The sequence below is a fragment of the Salvia splendens genome, chromosome 9, assembly GCF_004379255.2.
Source record: "Salvia splendens isolate huo1 chromosome 9, SspV2, whole genome shotgun sequence".
NCBI lineage: Eukaryota > Viridiplantae > Streptophyta > Magnoliopsida > Lamiales > Lamiaceae > Salvia > Salvia splendens.
The window spans coordinates 17,032,689-17,046,045 of NC_056040.1; the positions used below are offsets into that span (position 1 = coordinate 17,032,689).

Here is a 13,357-nt window from a genome sequence, read left to right on the forward strand (position 1 = left end):
TCTGTTATCTCGATTTTCACCCCATTTCCGCAACTTGTCCTTTTCTCGTAATCTGTTTATTTTATTTTATATATTCTCCAAATCCTATTTACTTCGCTTTCTCTATTAATTACTTCCTGCATTTCAACACAAGAGACGACTCCAGGCTCCGATTGGTTTCGATTTAGTGTTAGGGTTTTTGATTGATTTCATCGACGACGAGAATAAATTTCACCGCAGAAAATGGCTGCTGAGGCGGACTCCAGCACGGGGGTTGCGGCGATTGAGGAGGTGAACGTAAACATCCGATGCTCAAACGGCTCTAAATTTTCGGTGAAAACGAACCTCGAATCGACGGTGGCGGAATTCAAAGGTGTTTTGGCGCAGAATTGCGATGTGCCAGCTGATCAACAGCGGTTGATCTACAAGGGCCGGATCTTGAAGGATGACCAAACCCTAGTCAGCTATGGTATACTACTCCCCGTTGAATTCTGCTAGCTTTAATTTTAATATTTTTGGGCGGTCTGATGTGTTTGTTGTTTGAATAAACAACTATATGGATGATTGGTTTTGTGTGATATATTTGCTTGTGGTGCGGTTGGCTATGTTGATTCAGTTTCTGAGCTATTGTTTATGTTCAATCTGGGTAAATTCTGTCAATTGAATGCTGAATGCATCTGTAGAAAATGAAACTCTGTCTGGTAGAGTAATTAAGGAAACGACAACTACAATTATTGAAAAAAATTAGCTCAAAGGAAAAATCAGTATATTGGGTAAGATAATAATGGAAAATAATAAGGTATTGCTGGCTTAGTTGATGGTAAACTAACACGTGGAAGCAATGGAAGGGGTTACTGTGAATTGCGGTTAGCACGAATGTCAGAGGCACCTGAAAATAGGATATTGTTAGTTAAACTTAAACGCGAATGTCAGGAGGATTGCATTGGCATGAGGAGCTCTATTATACCCAGATTAATTATAGCATATTTTTTGTGTTTCACCTAACTGTCCTTAAGGAATATACCCTCTCAATAATGTCTATATTTGCACTCAGATCCTATAGTCTTTTTAGGACCATTGCATCTACTGCTTAACATTCTTTATAGAGGCACCTGTTAGACTTCTAAATGATACCACATTTTCACATGGCATATTATTACTTGATGAAGCTTTTCACCTGCCTTCTAAGTATGGGATGTTCCTACTCTTGAATAGGTTTGCAGGCAGATCACACTATTCACATGGTTCGTGGTTCTGCACCAGCTGCTGCACCTTCTCCTGCTCCGGTTCCTACTGGTCCTGGGAACACCACCACTACTCCTGCTGCCACACAAGGTGGTGGTCCGAATCCTGGGGGTACTGGGTTGGCTGGTACGGGTGCATCCTTATTTCCAGGGCTTGGCTTAGGTGGACTAGGTGGTACTGGAGGGGCATCTGGTGGATTATTTGGAGCTGGACTTCCAGAATTTGAACAGGTGCAGCAACAACTAACTCAGAATCCTAACATGATGAGGGACATAATGAACATGCCTGCCATTCAGAGCTTGATGAACAACCCTGAGATTATGCGCAGCCTAATTATGAGTAACCCTCAAATGCGTGAGATAATTGATCGGAACCCCGAACTTGCTCACATTCTGAATGATCCTAGTGTCCTTCGGCAAACATTAGAAGCAGCAAGGAACCCTGAGCTAATGCGCGAAATGATGAGAAACACTGACAGGGCAATGAGCAACATTGAATCATCTCCTGAGGGATTCAACATGCTTAGGCGCATGTATGAAAATGTACAAGAACCCTTCCTGAATGCTACAACCATAGGTGGTAATGCTGCGACTGATGCTGGATCGAATCCATTTGCTGCACTCCTGGGGAACCAAGGGGGCATACAAACTAGAGATGGAGCTAATTCAACAACTGCAACTGAAACAGGAACAGCTGTTCCAAATGCTAACCCACTTCCTAATCCATGGAGCAATACTGGTAAGATAGACTTCGATAATTTGTTAAGGCCTTGGTTGATTACTTGACAGTATTTTGTAAGCAATATCTAAAACTTCAATCTATCTGCAAAAGGATTCATGCTTCAAGATGACACTTGATAAGAATAGGAGGGAGTAATTTATTTCTGCATTTTATCTCAATCCCTTACTCCTTGAATTCCTTAGGTTCTTAGTTTTCTTATTAGTCTATTTGGACACCACCACCTTGCCAGAAAAAAAAGTCTCATTTGCTACTTTTTGGCTTGATTAGTTTAACTAATCATATCTTCTTCCGGTATCAAATCCCTTTACATATGTATCTTGATATTCTTGTACTGGTTAGTATCTACATATATAAATATGTATTACTGATGGCGTCTACCTGAGTTTCTGAATCTTTTGTTTTAGGAGGTTCTCAAACATTGAATGCTACCAGAACTAATCCAACTGGCGATGCGAGGCCACCTCCAACTACCGGACTGGGAGGACTTGGACTTCCTGATTTAGGGAGTACAGGCTTGGGTGATCCTGCTGCATACAGTCAGTTGTTGCAAAATCCGGCTGTGTCACAGATGATGCAGAGCTTGCTTTCCAACCCTCAGTACATGGAACAAGTACTACAACAGTTGCAGAACACTGATTAAGCAATCTTATCATGGGTATATTTTGACTGGAATTACAATTTTATTGCAGATTATGGGCATGAACCCTCAACTACGCAGCATGCTTGACATGAACCCTCAATTGAGAGAAATGATGCAAAACCCAGAACTTCTTCGACAGTTGACTTCGTCTGATATGATGCAGGTATGTCCATGATCCGTATTATTTTTGCACTCAAGTTCTTTGTAGTATGGTATGGCCTTTTCTTGGCTAGTTTATCGTTATAATATGGGGAGTGGGTGTGTTAGTACTTGACGGTACCATGGGACCATGAAAATTCAGGAGTATCTGCTCTTATGAATTTCTTGTTTTTGGTATAGTTGATCGAAAATGATAAGTGTGGGAGCATTATGATCTAATTATGCTTATATTAAAATAAGATAATGGTAAACTTTATATGCAGCAAGGGATTCAGACTTCGGATATGTCTTCTTGCATAATGACACATGCATGCATATATGCACACAAAATTTGGTATCTGATATTCGAATCATTAATGTAAAAAATATGTTTGCTTATTATATATCTAATAAGTCAATGGGTTGCATTATGTAAAATATTATGGCTAATCAATTATACTTGCCATGTGATTGATGTACAGTCCGCACGACCCAAGTACCTTAAAATGCTATTAACTACTCTGGTTGTGAATATATTAAGTAATAAACCTGGTTGTTTCATTTGTAAATTTTACTCAATTTAAGCGGATGGCTAACCTCCATTTCTCCTTGATATTGATTGTTTATGGTTGCTAAAGTGTTAGTTCATTGTTCAATTTCAATCCCTACACTTGGCTTGTGGAACATTACTTTTTGGATTAGTTATAGTATAAATTTTGATTATATACTTCCTTCTTTTAACTATGATGATAATCTATGCTCTTGTTCGTTATTTTCAGCAAATGATGGCTTTGCAGCAACAACTTACTCGGCAGCAGTCAACTCCGTGAGTCAGAAAAAACTTTTTCCCTTTGATGCAAGACATCCACATTTAAGAAGTTAGCTTGAATTTTGTTGGGAATGTGGTTACATTGCATTCTTGCCCTCTTATAATTTTGAACTGTTCTTGTTCTTACTGAAGAAAGTCAAATTAATCAGCTAGTGAAAGTTGTCTAAAAATATGTCACAACCCAACTACTGAACACCATCTATAATATGCTTGGTTATTAGCTCTACTCATGCGTTTATAAGGTATTATTATAACCTATTGAATTCCCTTTTGCAGGGAAGGAGACCAGACTAATCAAAATAGAGGTATGAAAGCAAGCTAATCCTTTAATTGGATCTAAACTCAGTTATCACTTCTGTATCACTCTGTGTGTAGAATTAAAGCATTCCAATGCCACAACCTTGTTTGTCTCTTTATTTATGGATGCAGGACCACAAAACAATATGGGTTTGGACATGCTGATGAATATGTTTGGTGGACTAGGAGCTGGAGGCTTCACTGTTCCTAATGCCCCTGACGGTTGAACTCTCTGAACTTTGATCTGATACGTCACATTCTTCTTCCCTGACCTCTGTGATAATAATGTAAAATGTTTCTTGTTCCACAGTGCCCCCAGAAGAACTGTATGCAACTCAGCTATCACAACTCCAAGAGATGGGTTTCTTCGACACTCAAGAGAACATCAGAGCACTCCGCGCCACCTCAGGAAACGTTCACGCAGCTGTTGAACGACTTCTAGGAAACCTCGGGCAATAGTGTGGCGAATTGTGTACAATTTTTTGGACGCAAAGGAAAGTGAAAAAAAAAACTAGTCGAGTTTGGTTACAGGCATATTTACATGAGACCACATGAGCAATTGAGCGTGAGAATAAAATACAACTCAGTTTGTGTTGGGGCTTTAATGCTCTCTCGCCATGGGAATGGGATGGGAGATTTCTACCATCATAGTAGTATATTGATTTGTGCCTGTGTACATACTTAAAGAATTATGTTCGTCTTGACATCTTGTATTACTTCCCCTTCCCCATCACTGTCTAAACACTTCCTTTCCCTTATTTTATTTATAACATTGAAGTTTATGTTTGTAGAAGTCTTGTGTGCTATATTTCTTTATTTCCTATCTCCTGCATTTGATTTTGTTTGGAGCATGAAGGTCCAAACAACGTCGTTTAGATCACTTTGTACCCAATTTTTTTCTTATTTAACACAAATTTTTACTCTACCAATTTACGAATGATTTCTAAGTGGTAGATGTATTCAATTTTGATGTAAATTAACAATGTAATCACTCGATATTATGAATAAAACGTGCTAGAGTTCAATTAAAACGAGAATGAAACCTGAAAACTGATGCAGTGATTTCGCTCATTCAACACTTGTCCTCGAACCTGCTTTATTTATTTAATATTTTTTTAGTATTTTTTATTTCTAAAACTACCTGCGCTGGATTTCTCTCTCTTCTCTCTATTTTTGTGTGTGTGAAGATGAATCTGTGGCTACGCAGGGGCTATGCCGTCAGCCTGAAGTAGTACGATTAGTATTTGCAATCTTATTATCGGCTTCGCATCTTCAAATTTCTCAATAACTTGCGCAACGCAGCTCTTACGCTCCTTGTGATCGGCAGCTGAATTTTCGTTTGGGTGTAAGAATTTCATCGCCTCCCTTCCGAATTAAGTTTTATTTCTTTTGCATTTTGTTATATGTGCTTCGAACCCTTGTTTTTCTGCTGGGATTGACGTTTAATTTGCTACGATTTTAAAGTTGGAGGAGTGGTTGGTGGTGCCGTAGTGGTGTTGTTGCTATTCCTTTCCTGTAGTTTGATTCTCTTCAAATTGTGTTTTATTGGGGGTAAAATTAGGTTTGATCGAATTGATTGCCTCGTGTAATGTCTTCCATTTTAGGTTAAGCTATTGATGCAATGTGCTACAAATGCTTTGGAATGGTTATGGAGTTTCAGTTCAATTGGGTGTATATGTTAAGCATGAATGGTAGTACTCGTATTTTATTTCGTGGAAGAAGAAAGATGGAATATTTTGTAATGAATTTCAGAAAAGAAGGCCCGAATGCTTTTTTCCATTATCACGTTGTGTTTTTCACTGAGCCTTTTCAACTTAGGTGCTATATGGTAGATATGATTTGTGGAAAGACTAACTTCGATTGCTTCTATGCTTAATATTTATTTCAGTACTTGAAGGTATATCGCTATTCTATGTTGAATTTTATTGGTTTAACTATTTGGGTATTGAGAATAATAAGTAGTTGTATCCAACCTTACTCCTTTAGCTAGAGTATCCACAAACTTTTCTTCCTTGTGAATCTTCACTATAATGCACTGAGGGGAGGCGAACCAACGTTCTGTTTCTGGTTCCAACTTCTGATGACCTGCATACTATATGTCTAGCTGGTGGTTTGTATCATTTCCTTTTCTAATAGACGAGTTCTTTATTCCTAATTCTTTCCAATGTGACTTCATGTATCAGGATTTCATTTAATATACTGTATAAGATTGGGATTCTGATGGTTCAACAAACAAAAGATTCTACATTTACTGAATACGGGCTTGCTCACGCTGAATCTGGTCTGTCAAATTCTGATAAGCAACTCTCCATCTCAACAGCCGCAAAGAGGACAGAATTGCTGGGTTCCCGTAATGAGAGCCCCATGGCCGTGTCTAAATCTATTGGAAGCCAGTTCCCTGTGGAGACCAGTGAAAGTGTTGATGAAGCTGTTAAGATTTCTGGAACCAAAAGGCCTATACCAAGCCCTCTGAAAAGTAATGGTGGAGGCGCGCACATTGTCTATGTTCGCAGAAAACCTGAACTAGAAATAGCAAAGAGCAATCTTTGTGATACTCAACTTAATGCTGACAATTGTTCTGATACTAAGAAATCTGTTAACCAGGATGATGCAACTCAACAGTTCACAGGGAAGAATGAGCCCATGATATGTGTATCAGATGCTGCACCACTTCCTAGGGCTTCTTCCCCAAGTTTCTCATCTACAAGACGTTCAGTTTCTCCTTCTCTTGGAGTATCTGGTAATATATCATCACCAGAGATTATTAAACACGTTGATTTTAACTGTGAAAAACCTTCTCCAAAAGAACCTGCAATGGTGAGTGTCAATCTCTGGGAAGAACAATATAACCGCTTGCAGAGTTTTTTGAAAATGTTGGATCAATCAGATCAGTATGAATATGTTCAGAGTATGTCCCTGCGTATTGTAATATCTGCAATCTATACATTACTTAATATTTTGAGTACTGACTTCCTAGTCCAAATTTTCCAGTGCTTCGATCGCTTTCTTATGTTGAGCTTAGCAGACATGCGTTGGAACTTGAGAAACGATCAATTAAGCTTTCGTTGGAGGAAGGTAACCATATGTTGCATGGAAAATTCTTACTTTGCTTTTAGTATAACTTGATAGTACTTTGTTTTGATTCTGAGGGAAATGTGTTCTATGATATATCTCTTGCTTTCATCTTTAACCAGCAACACTGCATGCAGCCAGATTCTGTATTCAACAAATATTAGTGTAGGATCCCCTACATGCAATGGTGCTAATTTTTTTTTCAATAAATGAATTTGATATTCTTCTTTATCTGCTAAAGATATGTCTCTGGCTTTCATCTTTAGTCAGGAGGCAGCGGCCTTGCATGGGATGACAGTTAGCTTAAGGATTCTCCTGAGGGAAATGTGTTCTATGATATCTCTTGCTTCCATCTTTAACCAGTAACACTGCATGCAGCCAGATTCTGTATTAAAAAAATATTAGTATAGGATCCCCTACCTGCAATGGGGTTATTTTTTTCAATAAATGAATTTGATATTTGTGAAACATCAGAATAACGTGGATCCATATTACCAGATCTATAAGGATCTATGATATTGTATAATATAATATGCTACTGATACCAAAATCATGAAAGACAGCAAATTACTTTAACATCTTCCTGCCCGACCTAGAATCTCATGGATGTTTTCTGCATCACTGTATCTGTATTTGAAGTGCAGATTCCTTATGCTTGTGCTTTCTTATCTATGTCATCCAATTGGATGCAATATGAAAATTTTAGTTGTGGGTTCTCTTTGTCTTCAGAACCACAATTAGGTGGAAGGTAAAGAGTACTGACATACAATTTATTTACTTTTTTGTGCTTCAGCAAAAGAGATGCAACGAGTTCAGTTCGCTGATGTCTTTGGTAAATATAGAAAGAATGTCTGTACACCCTCTAATCTACCAGAGCAGTTACACAAGTGAAAATTTGCCAACCAAAGCAAGGTCTGCTCTCTTTTACTAATACCGATACAAAATGATGTGGTTGTAGATCTGTAGTATGTATATATCTTAGTACAGAAAGTGCAATGAGGAGCACTCTTGCATTTGGAGGTGCTTCATATAGATTTAGCTACTTGCTACATGAATAGCACTCTCCTAGTTCCCATTGTCTATTATGCTTACAAATAAACAAATTTTGTGTATTTAGCTGTCTAAATGCTCCAAATTCCTGGGACCAAAATTGTACCTACTGTGAAATGTTCATCTCATAAAAAAGAAGATTGGAACTTGTCAATAATATGTGATGTCAACATCCACCCAAAATCAAATTCCTATAATATACTTATACTAAGTATTATATATCTTTATGTGTGTGTTTTCTTTGCTTCTTATTTTTGGAAGTATAATTACTAGCTGACTTATTGCCTAGCACATCGTTTAATTGTTTTTATTATTCAATTGACAATTTGACATAGCTTAGCTAGGCATGAGGAGGCCACAAGTCCTATTTATTAAAGTCGCATTAATATTTATAAAAAATAGTTAATAATTTTGGTATGCAAAGGAATCAAGTTGTAGGGCTCGTTCAACAGCATTTTATATTTTTTAATATTATATTATATATATGTGTTTGTGATTTGGATGATACTTGTAACCACATCAGATAAGCTTGAATGGCTCTGTTTAATTGGTGGTCAATTTTGTGATATAAAATGTGGGCAAGAATCTTCAATGTATATACCAAAGCAATTATTCCAGATATTCATATCAATATTGGATCTCTATCCACGAAAGTATCTAATAATTGACTTTACATGTGGGAATATTAGTTTAATAGTGAAGATTATCATTATCATCGTCATCATCTCCACCGTCTAAATATTTGATTTTTGACTTTATTAAATTGACATATACGTCCAGATTATCACCTAAAACGTTTACTATCCTTGGATTTTAGTTTAATCCAATTGCTAGTGACGATGATCACCATCATCTTGCATCAATGACATATACATTTAGTATTTATATTCAACATATAATCACTTGGAATCCGGTCATATACACTGATTCTCTCTCACAAATTATCAGAAAGCCTAATTCAATAATGACTAAACAAATATATTCATAAAATGGTTATATATTGACAAAGTTGGAATGTCAAAGATGTACGGCTTATCATGCTTTATTTTCTCAAATATCAGACACAAAAGTTTGGTTTGGTTTGGTTTAGTTTGTTTGTTTCATTTTTGTGTTATATGACATGTTCCAATTTTATTAACAAGTATGGTATTCGTATGTCAGTGATAGCGAATATTAGCACTAGATTGTATAGTAATACAGAACTAGTACGTTCCTTGTTTTGTTTTATTTTATTATTAACAGTTTTAATTAGTAAGTAGAGTAAAAACTTTTTTTTTTGTATTTTATTTTAGTGGATATGTTTGTTTTTAATTGTACGGTTGAATTTTGATTTAGGTTCATTCTGTATTTGCAATGAGTATATAAAAATCATGATTTGACTTGTTTTTCCTTAAATTAAATTCGCAAGTTACTCATTTTGTTTGAATTATACTTGTAGCTTCTTACTATTTGTCAATGAATCATAGTATTATTTTATTTTTGCAAGATGGAGTATATGCTTTAATATATTGATGTCGTGTTATATTTTCGAAGAGCATTTAATTATATGGAATATGATTAATAGGTGTATAATGGAGTTTGAAATTGTTTCTTCCACTCTTGTCCTTCACTCACCTTGGGTTCAGATCAATGTTAATAAAGGCTACGAAACGATGAACTATCAATAAAAATTTAAATATGGATTACAATATAATTAACCAATTTCTTCACATTCAGACAATAGTTGCTGTGATGCTTTCATCCAGAAAATCTTGATAGTGAATTATGCATATTGAATAGTTTGTTAGTTTGATATTGCATATTGAATACAATAGTCAAACTATCCTATGTTTAGAAATAAAGAGAAAGAGAAATAAGAAATTAAAAATAGATAGAAAATGGTGAATGTGAATAATTAAATGGATTATGGAGGAAAGAGAAAAGCAACTGTTAAGTTTTCGGTCAGATTAGCTGATCAAAAAGAAACTAAATTTAAAATATTAGTGTAAAACTTTGACATATCACTATTCACTAATGCACGTTATGTGCTTTGATATACTGTAAATACACACACAAAAATACATAATAAAGAAAATTAAATTAATAAAAAGATGAACACGTACGATGAGAAAAGGACTAGCTAGTATAAAACAGATATTCCACACACGCCTTAGTCCTCTGCTTATATTAATTTAGTGCAGAAGAAGTGATCAATTATGTAAAGTCTACGTTACATACAATACCCCAAAATGGTACTCCCTTCATCCCATAGTAGATGTCATATTTGGGGATTGACGCATGATTTTCGGATGTGTTGTTTTACATGTTAAGTGAAAAGAGAAAATAATATATTTATATTAATGTGAGAGAGAATTTTTTCTAAAAAAAATATATGACATTTTTTGTGGGACAAATTAAAAAGGAAATGTGACATTTAGCATGTACATAAAATCAAAATAAAAATTAAAATAGTAGGATGATGATGACATCAGAAAGCAGATACAATTGGGTGATTGTTGTTGACAAGGATCCAATACCAGATACCAAGTGGAAGTACAACTTGGGTTTCAATTTCAAATCTAATAAGTGGAATCTAATATATATCCACAAAATATATACAGAACATATATTCATATGCATATATATATATATATACCATGTTTGTCACATAAAAAAGTCTATTTTTATCATTTTGATTCTTCCACAAAAATTGATACTATTTTCTGATTTGGCCTTTTGGGTACTCCACATTTTTTGTCTCATTCTTCACTAATAATATTTTAATTATTTTTTTCTTCTATTTCTTCTATTTTATTAATTACACATTAAAATTAGTGTGACATTAAAATGTGCTATTTTAATTTTTATGAGAGTATAAATATATGTATATAGCTGAACTCTGACATAAGCACATGAAAGAGAGTGGCAAACTAACCCTAACCAAGATGAGGTCAAACAATGACAAACTTAAAAAATGGGTTGGCCTTAATAGTAATTAGTAATGGTGTGCATCATTATCAATGACTAATCCAACTTGTTTTAATATTGCTAACCTTCCAATTATATAAGCTTACTTTTCTCTCTTGTCTTGTACTTTCCATTACCACTCCATTTTTATTTTTTTAGTACCCATGCCCTCTTGCTTTTACTTTTATCACTCCTTTCATTATTTTAATCAATAATTTGCTCAAAAGAGCTGTTCGCCTATTATTTTTTTTCTAAGGTTGCAGATATCTAAAATACTCGTATATCATTAAAATATGTAGAAATTTAACTTTTATAGAAATACTCCTAGCAAATTATTGTTTTTATATAGTACTCCATTATTTAGCGTAATAGGGTGGGTGGATGTATTAAATATAAAAAGGTGGTGACGAAATGGTGAGAGTGAAGGTGGGGTGGATTAGTGATTAAATATTGTTAATTAGTGATTAATGACGTATTAGGGTTTGGTGTTTCCCCTTAGGCAACATGTGTGGGCCTGCTTGATTGGGCACAACCACTGCAGAACCCTCTCTCTCTTTTCCATCTAATTAATCTCGATCTAAGTGTGTTTAATTTGATTTTGTTGGTGAATTAATGGAATCATGGACTGGACTCACTAGGATCCCACTACGCCACATTAATTACTCATTTTTAAATACATAATCTTTGTTTAACCAAAGCTATTAGAATATATACAATGCAGTGATAGAAAAATGGATTAATTAAGTGTAGGGGCAAGTTAAAGATGAGATGCGGCGAGTTGATCAAGATTTTCAAGAATGTGAATAAAGGCCTTGGCCCTCCACGATTTTGAGAGCCAATTTAAACCCAAGAGATTCCATATGATTGGTGGAACTCAACAAAATGGTGAATTCAGATTCATGGGTGTGTTTATATCATAATTTAAAATCATGTTTTTGCGTCATGTTTTTTAGTTTAGTCATATAATACAATTGATTAGTGATGGAAGGGCCGAGATTAGTGGAAGGTTAGGGTTGCGTACAACTAATTAACAACGTAAGCGCATAAGCGGATATGCATCCGACCCTCCCGGATTTACAGAGGACCATCTCGAAAAACTAGTTTTTGCATATGCAAGTATGTTAATTTTAAACAGTTTAAATATGGCACGTTTGTTGGTCTAACCAATAATAATATGTCTAATGCGTGAGGCCGGTTCGAGTTCATTGTCACTTGATAAGGAGTCCAAGAAAATGTATAGTTGGACTTATGAATTACTAATATTGTAAAAAAAGGAAAAAGAAAGGAATACATTTTCTCAATTTGCTTATCTAACTAAAGTGATATACTATTCTTATGTTCTATAATATGCCTATAAAATACATGCAGATGAATCTTATACTTGTGGTTATACAATACTCCATTTTGCAAGTAGAATTAGATTAGATGACCAAGAGGAATTGAGGGGACCACAAATGTGGATGGTCGATGGATCAACAAATATAAACAAATAAATAAAAAAATAGTAGAATCTTTTCATATGTGTGGTGTAAGATGATGATATGTTGATACATATTTAAAGAATAACAAGTTGCAGGCTTACATCACTACTGTAAACTTTTGTAGCAGAACTAAAATAGTGCTAGTATGAAAATTAAATTTAGAAAAAAGATAAATAGTGTTGTGTATGTGGATGAATACCAAATCATGAGTTCAAACTTCAAATTTGGATTGAGAATCTGAAAGTCAATGCAAGTGACTTGGTCATGATTATAAGCTGAGGGTAAGAATATTCCTTTTTCACTGTTCCATTCACTCTGGAGAAATTCCTTTTCATTTTTTACAAATATTTCAAGATGTAAAATGAACTAATTCTTGGTGCAACTGACATTTTAATTCTTGGTGCAACTGACTCCAACAAATATTATTTTGCCATAATATTCTTGGTCCTTTTAGAGCAACATTAAATGTTCCTTGCCCACTTTTATGAATAAAGTCGAGAAAATCTCACAATGTTTGATCCTTTTTAACAATTTATGTCACACTTTTTTAATACTTTTATCAAATAATTATTGAGTAATTTATAAATTTTAAACACTGTGACATTGAAAAGAAGTCATCAAATCATAGAAAAAAATGATAAATTAGACATATAGTACTTAGTAAATGAGGAGAGGAGAAGAGCTCAGTTCTGTGTCAATGGTGGTTAGTGTTGCCCACGGTTCTAAAACCGGCGGTTCCGATTCGGAACCGCCGGTTCCGGTTTATAGGAATTCGGAACCGGAACCGGACCGTGAGGCTATTTCACGGTTCCGGTTCCGGTTCGAAAACCAGCGGTTCCGGTTCCGGTTTGGAACCGCCGATTTTCGGACGGTTTACACGGTTCCGGTTTAAAAACCGGCGGTTTCACGGTTCGATTTTTTTTGCTACGTAATTTGAAA

The 13,357-nt window shown here is 35.2% G+C and overlaps 2 protein-coding genes across 4 annotated transcripts; both read left to right on the forward strand.

The window, feature by feature from the left end:
- The first annotated feature begins 71 nt into the window (after window positions 1-71).
- Window positions 72-4,662, forward strand: LOC121747889 (ubiquitin domain-containing protein DSK2b-like). Of its 2 annotated transcripts, none has more exons than XM_042142035.1 (8): window positions 72-448; window positions 1,195-1,962; window positions 2,373-2,575; window positions 2,655-2,768; window positions 3,523-3,569; window positions 3,849-3,877; window positions 4,002-4,091; window positions 4,180-4,662. In XM_042142035.1, exons 1-8 carry the CDS (start codon window positions 223-225, stop codon window positions 4,326-4,328), a joined length of 1,626 nt encoding a protein of 541 aa, XP_041997969.1. In that variant the 5' UTR covers window positions 72-222; the 3' UTR covers window positions 4,329-4,662. The 2 variants fall into 2 exon arrangements, with proteins under 2 accessions (XP_041997969.1, XP_041997968.1); XM_042142034.1 differs by having other exon boundaries at window positions 77-448; window positions 2,370-2,575.
- Window positions 4,663-4,905: 243 nt separating this feature from the next.
- LOC121747890 lies at window positions 4,906-8,148 on the forward strand. Of its 2 annotated transcripts, none has more exons than XM_042142037.1 (4): window positions 4,906-5,214; window positions 6,053-6,777; window positions 6,861-6,944; window positions 7,208-7,517. In XM_042142037.1, the coding sequence occupies exons 2-4, from the start codon at window positions 6,090-6,092 to the stop codon at window positions 7,234-7,236; spliced, it is 801 nt and encodes a 266-aa protein (XP_041997971.1). In that variant the 5' UTR covers window positions 4,906-5,214; window positions 6,053-6,089; the 3' UTR covers window positions 7,237-7,517. The 2 variants fall into 2 exon arrangements, with proteins under 2 accessions (XP_041997971.1, XP_041997970.1); XM_042142036.1 differs by lacking the exon at window positions 7,208-7,517 and adding an exon at window positions 7,735-8,148 and having other exon boundaries at window positions 4,912-5,214.
- The last annotated feature ends 5,209 nt before the right edge of the window (window positions 8,149-13,357 follow it).

Coding starts and splice junctions, on each gene's coding strand:
- LOC121747889 (XM_042142034.1), top strand. CDS start 223: ATGGCTGCTGAGGCGGACTCCAGCACGGGGGTTGCGGCGATTGAGGAG. Junction 2,576..2,654: donor ACCCTCAGTACATGGAACAA/GTACTACAACAG, acceptor ATTTTATTGCAG/ATTATGGGCATGAACCCTCA. Junction 3,878..4,001: donor CCAGACTAATCAAAATAGAG/GTATGAAAGCAA, acceptor TTATGGATGCAG/GACCACAAAACAATATGGGT.
- LOC121747890 (XM_042142036.1), top strand. CDS start 6,090: ATGGTTCAACAAACAAAAGATTCTACATTTACTGAATACGGGCTTGCT. Junction 6,778..6,860: donor TCAGTATGAATATGTTCAGA/GTATGTCCCTGC, acceptor CAAATTTTCCAG/TGCTTCGATCGCTTTCTTAT. Junction 6,945..7,734: donor TAAGCTTTCGTTGGAGGAAG/GTAACCATATGT, acceptor TTTGTGCTTCAG/CAAAAGAGATGCAACGAGTT.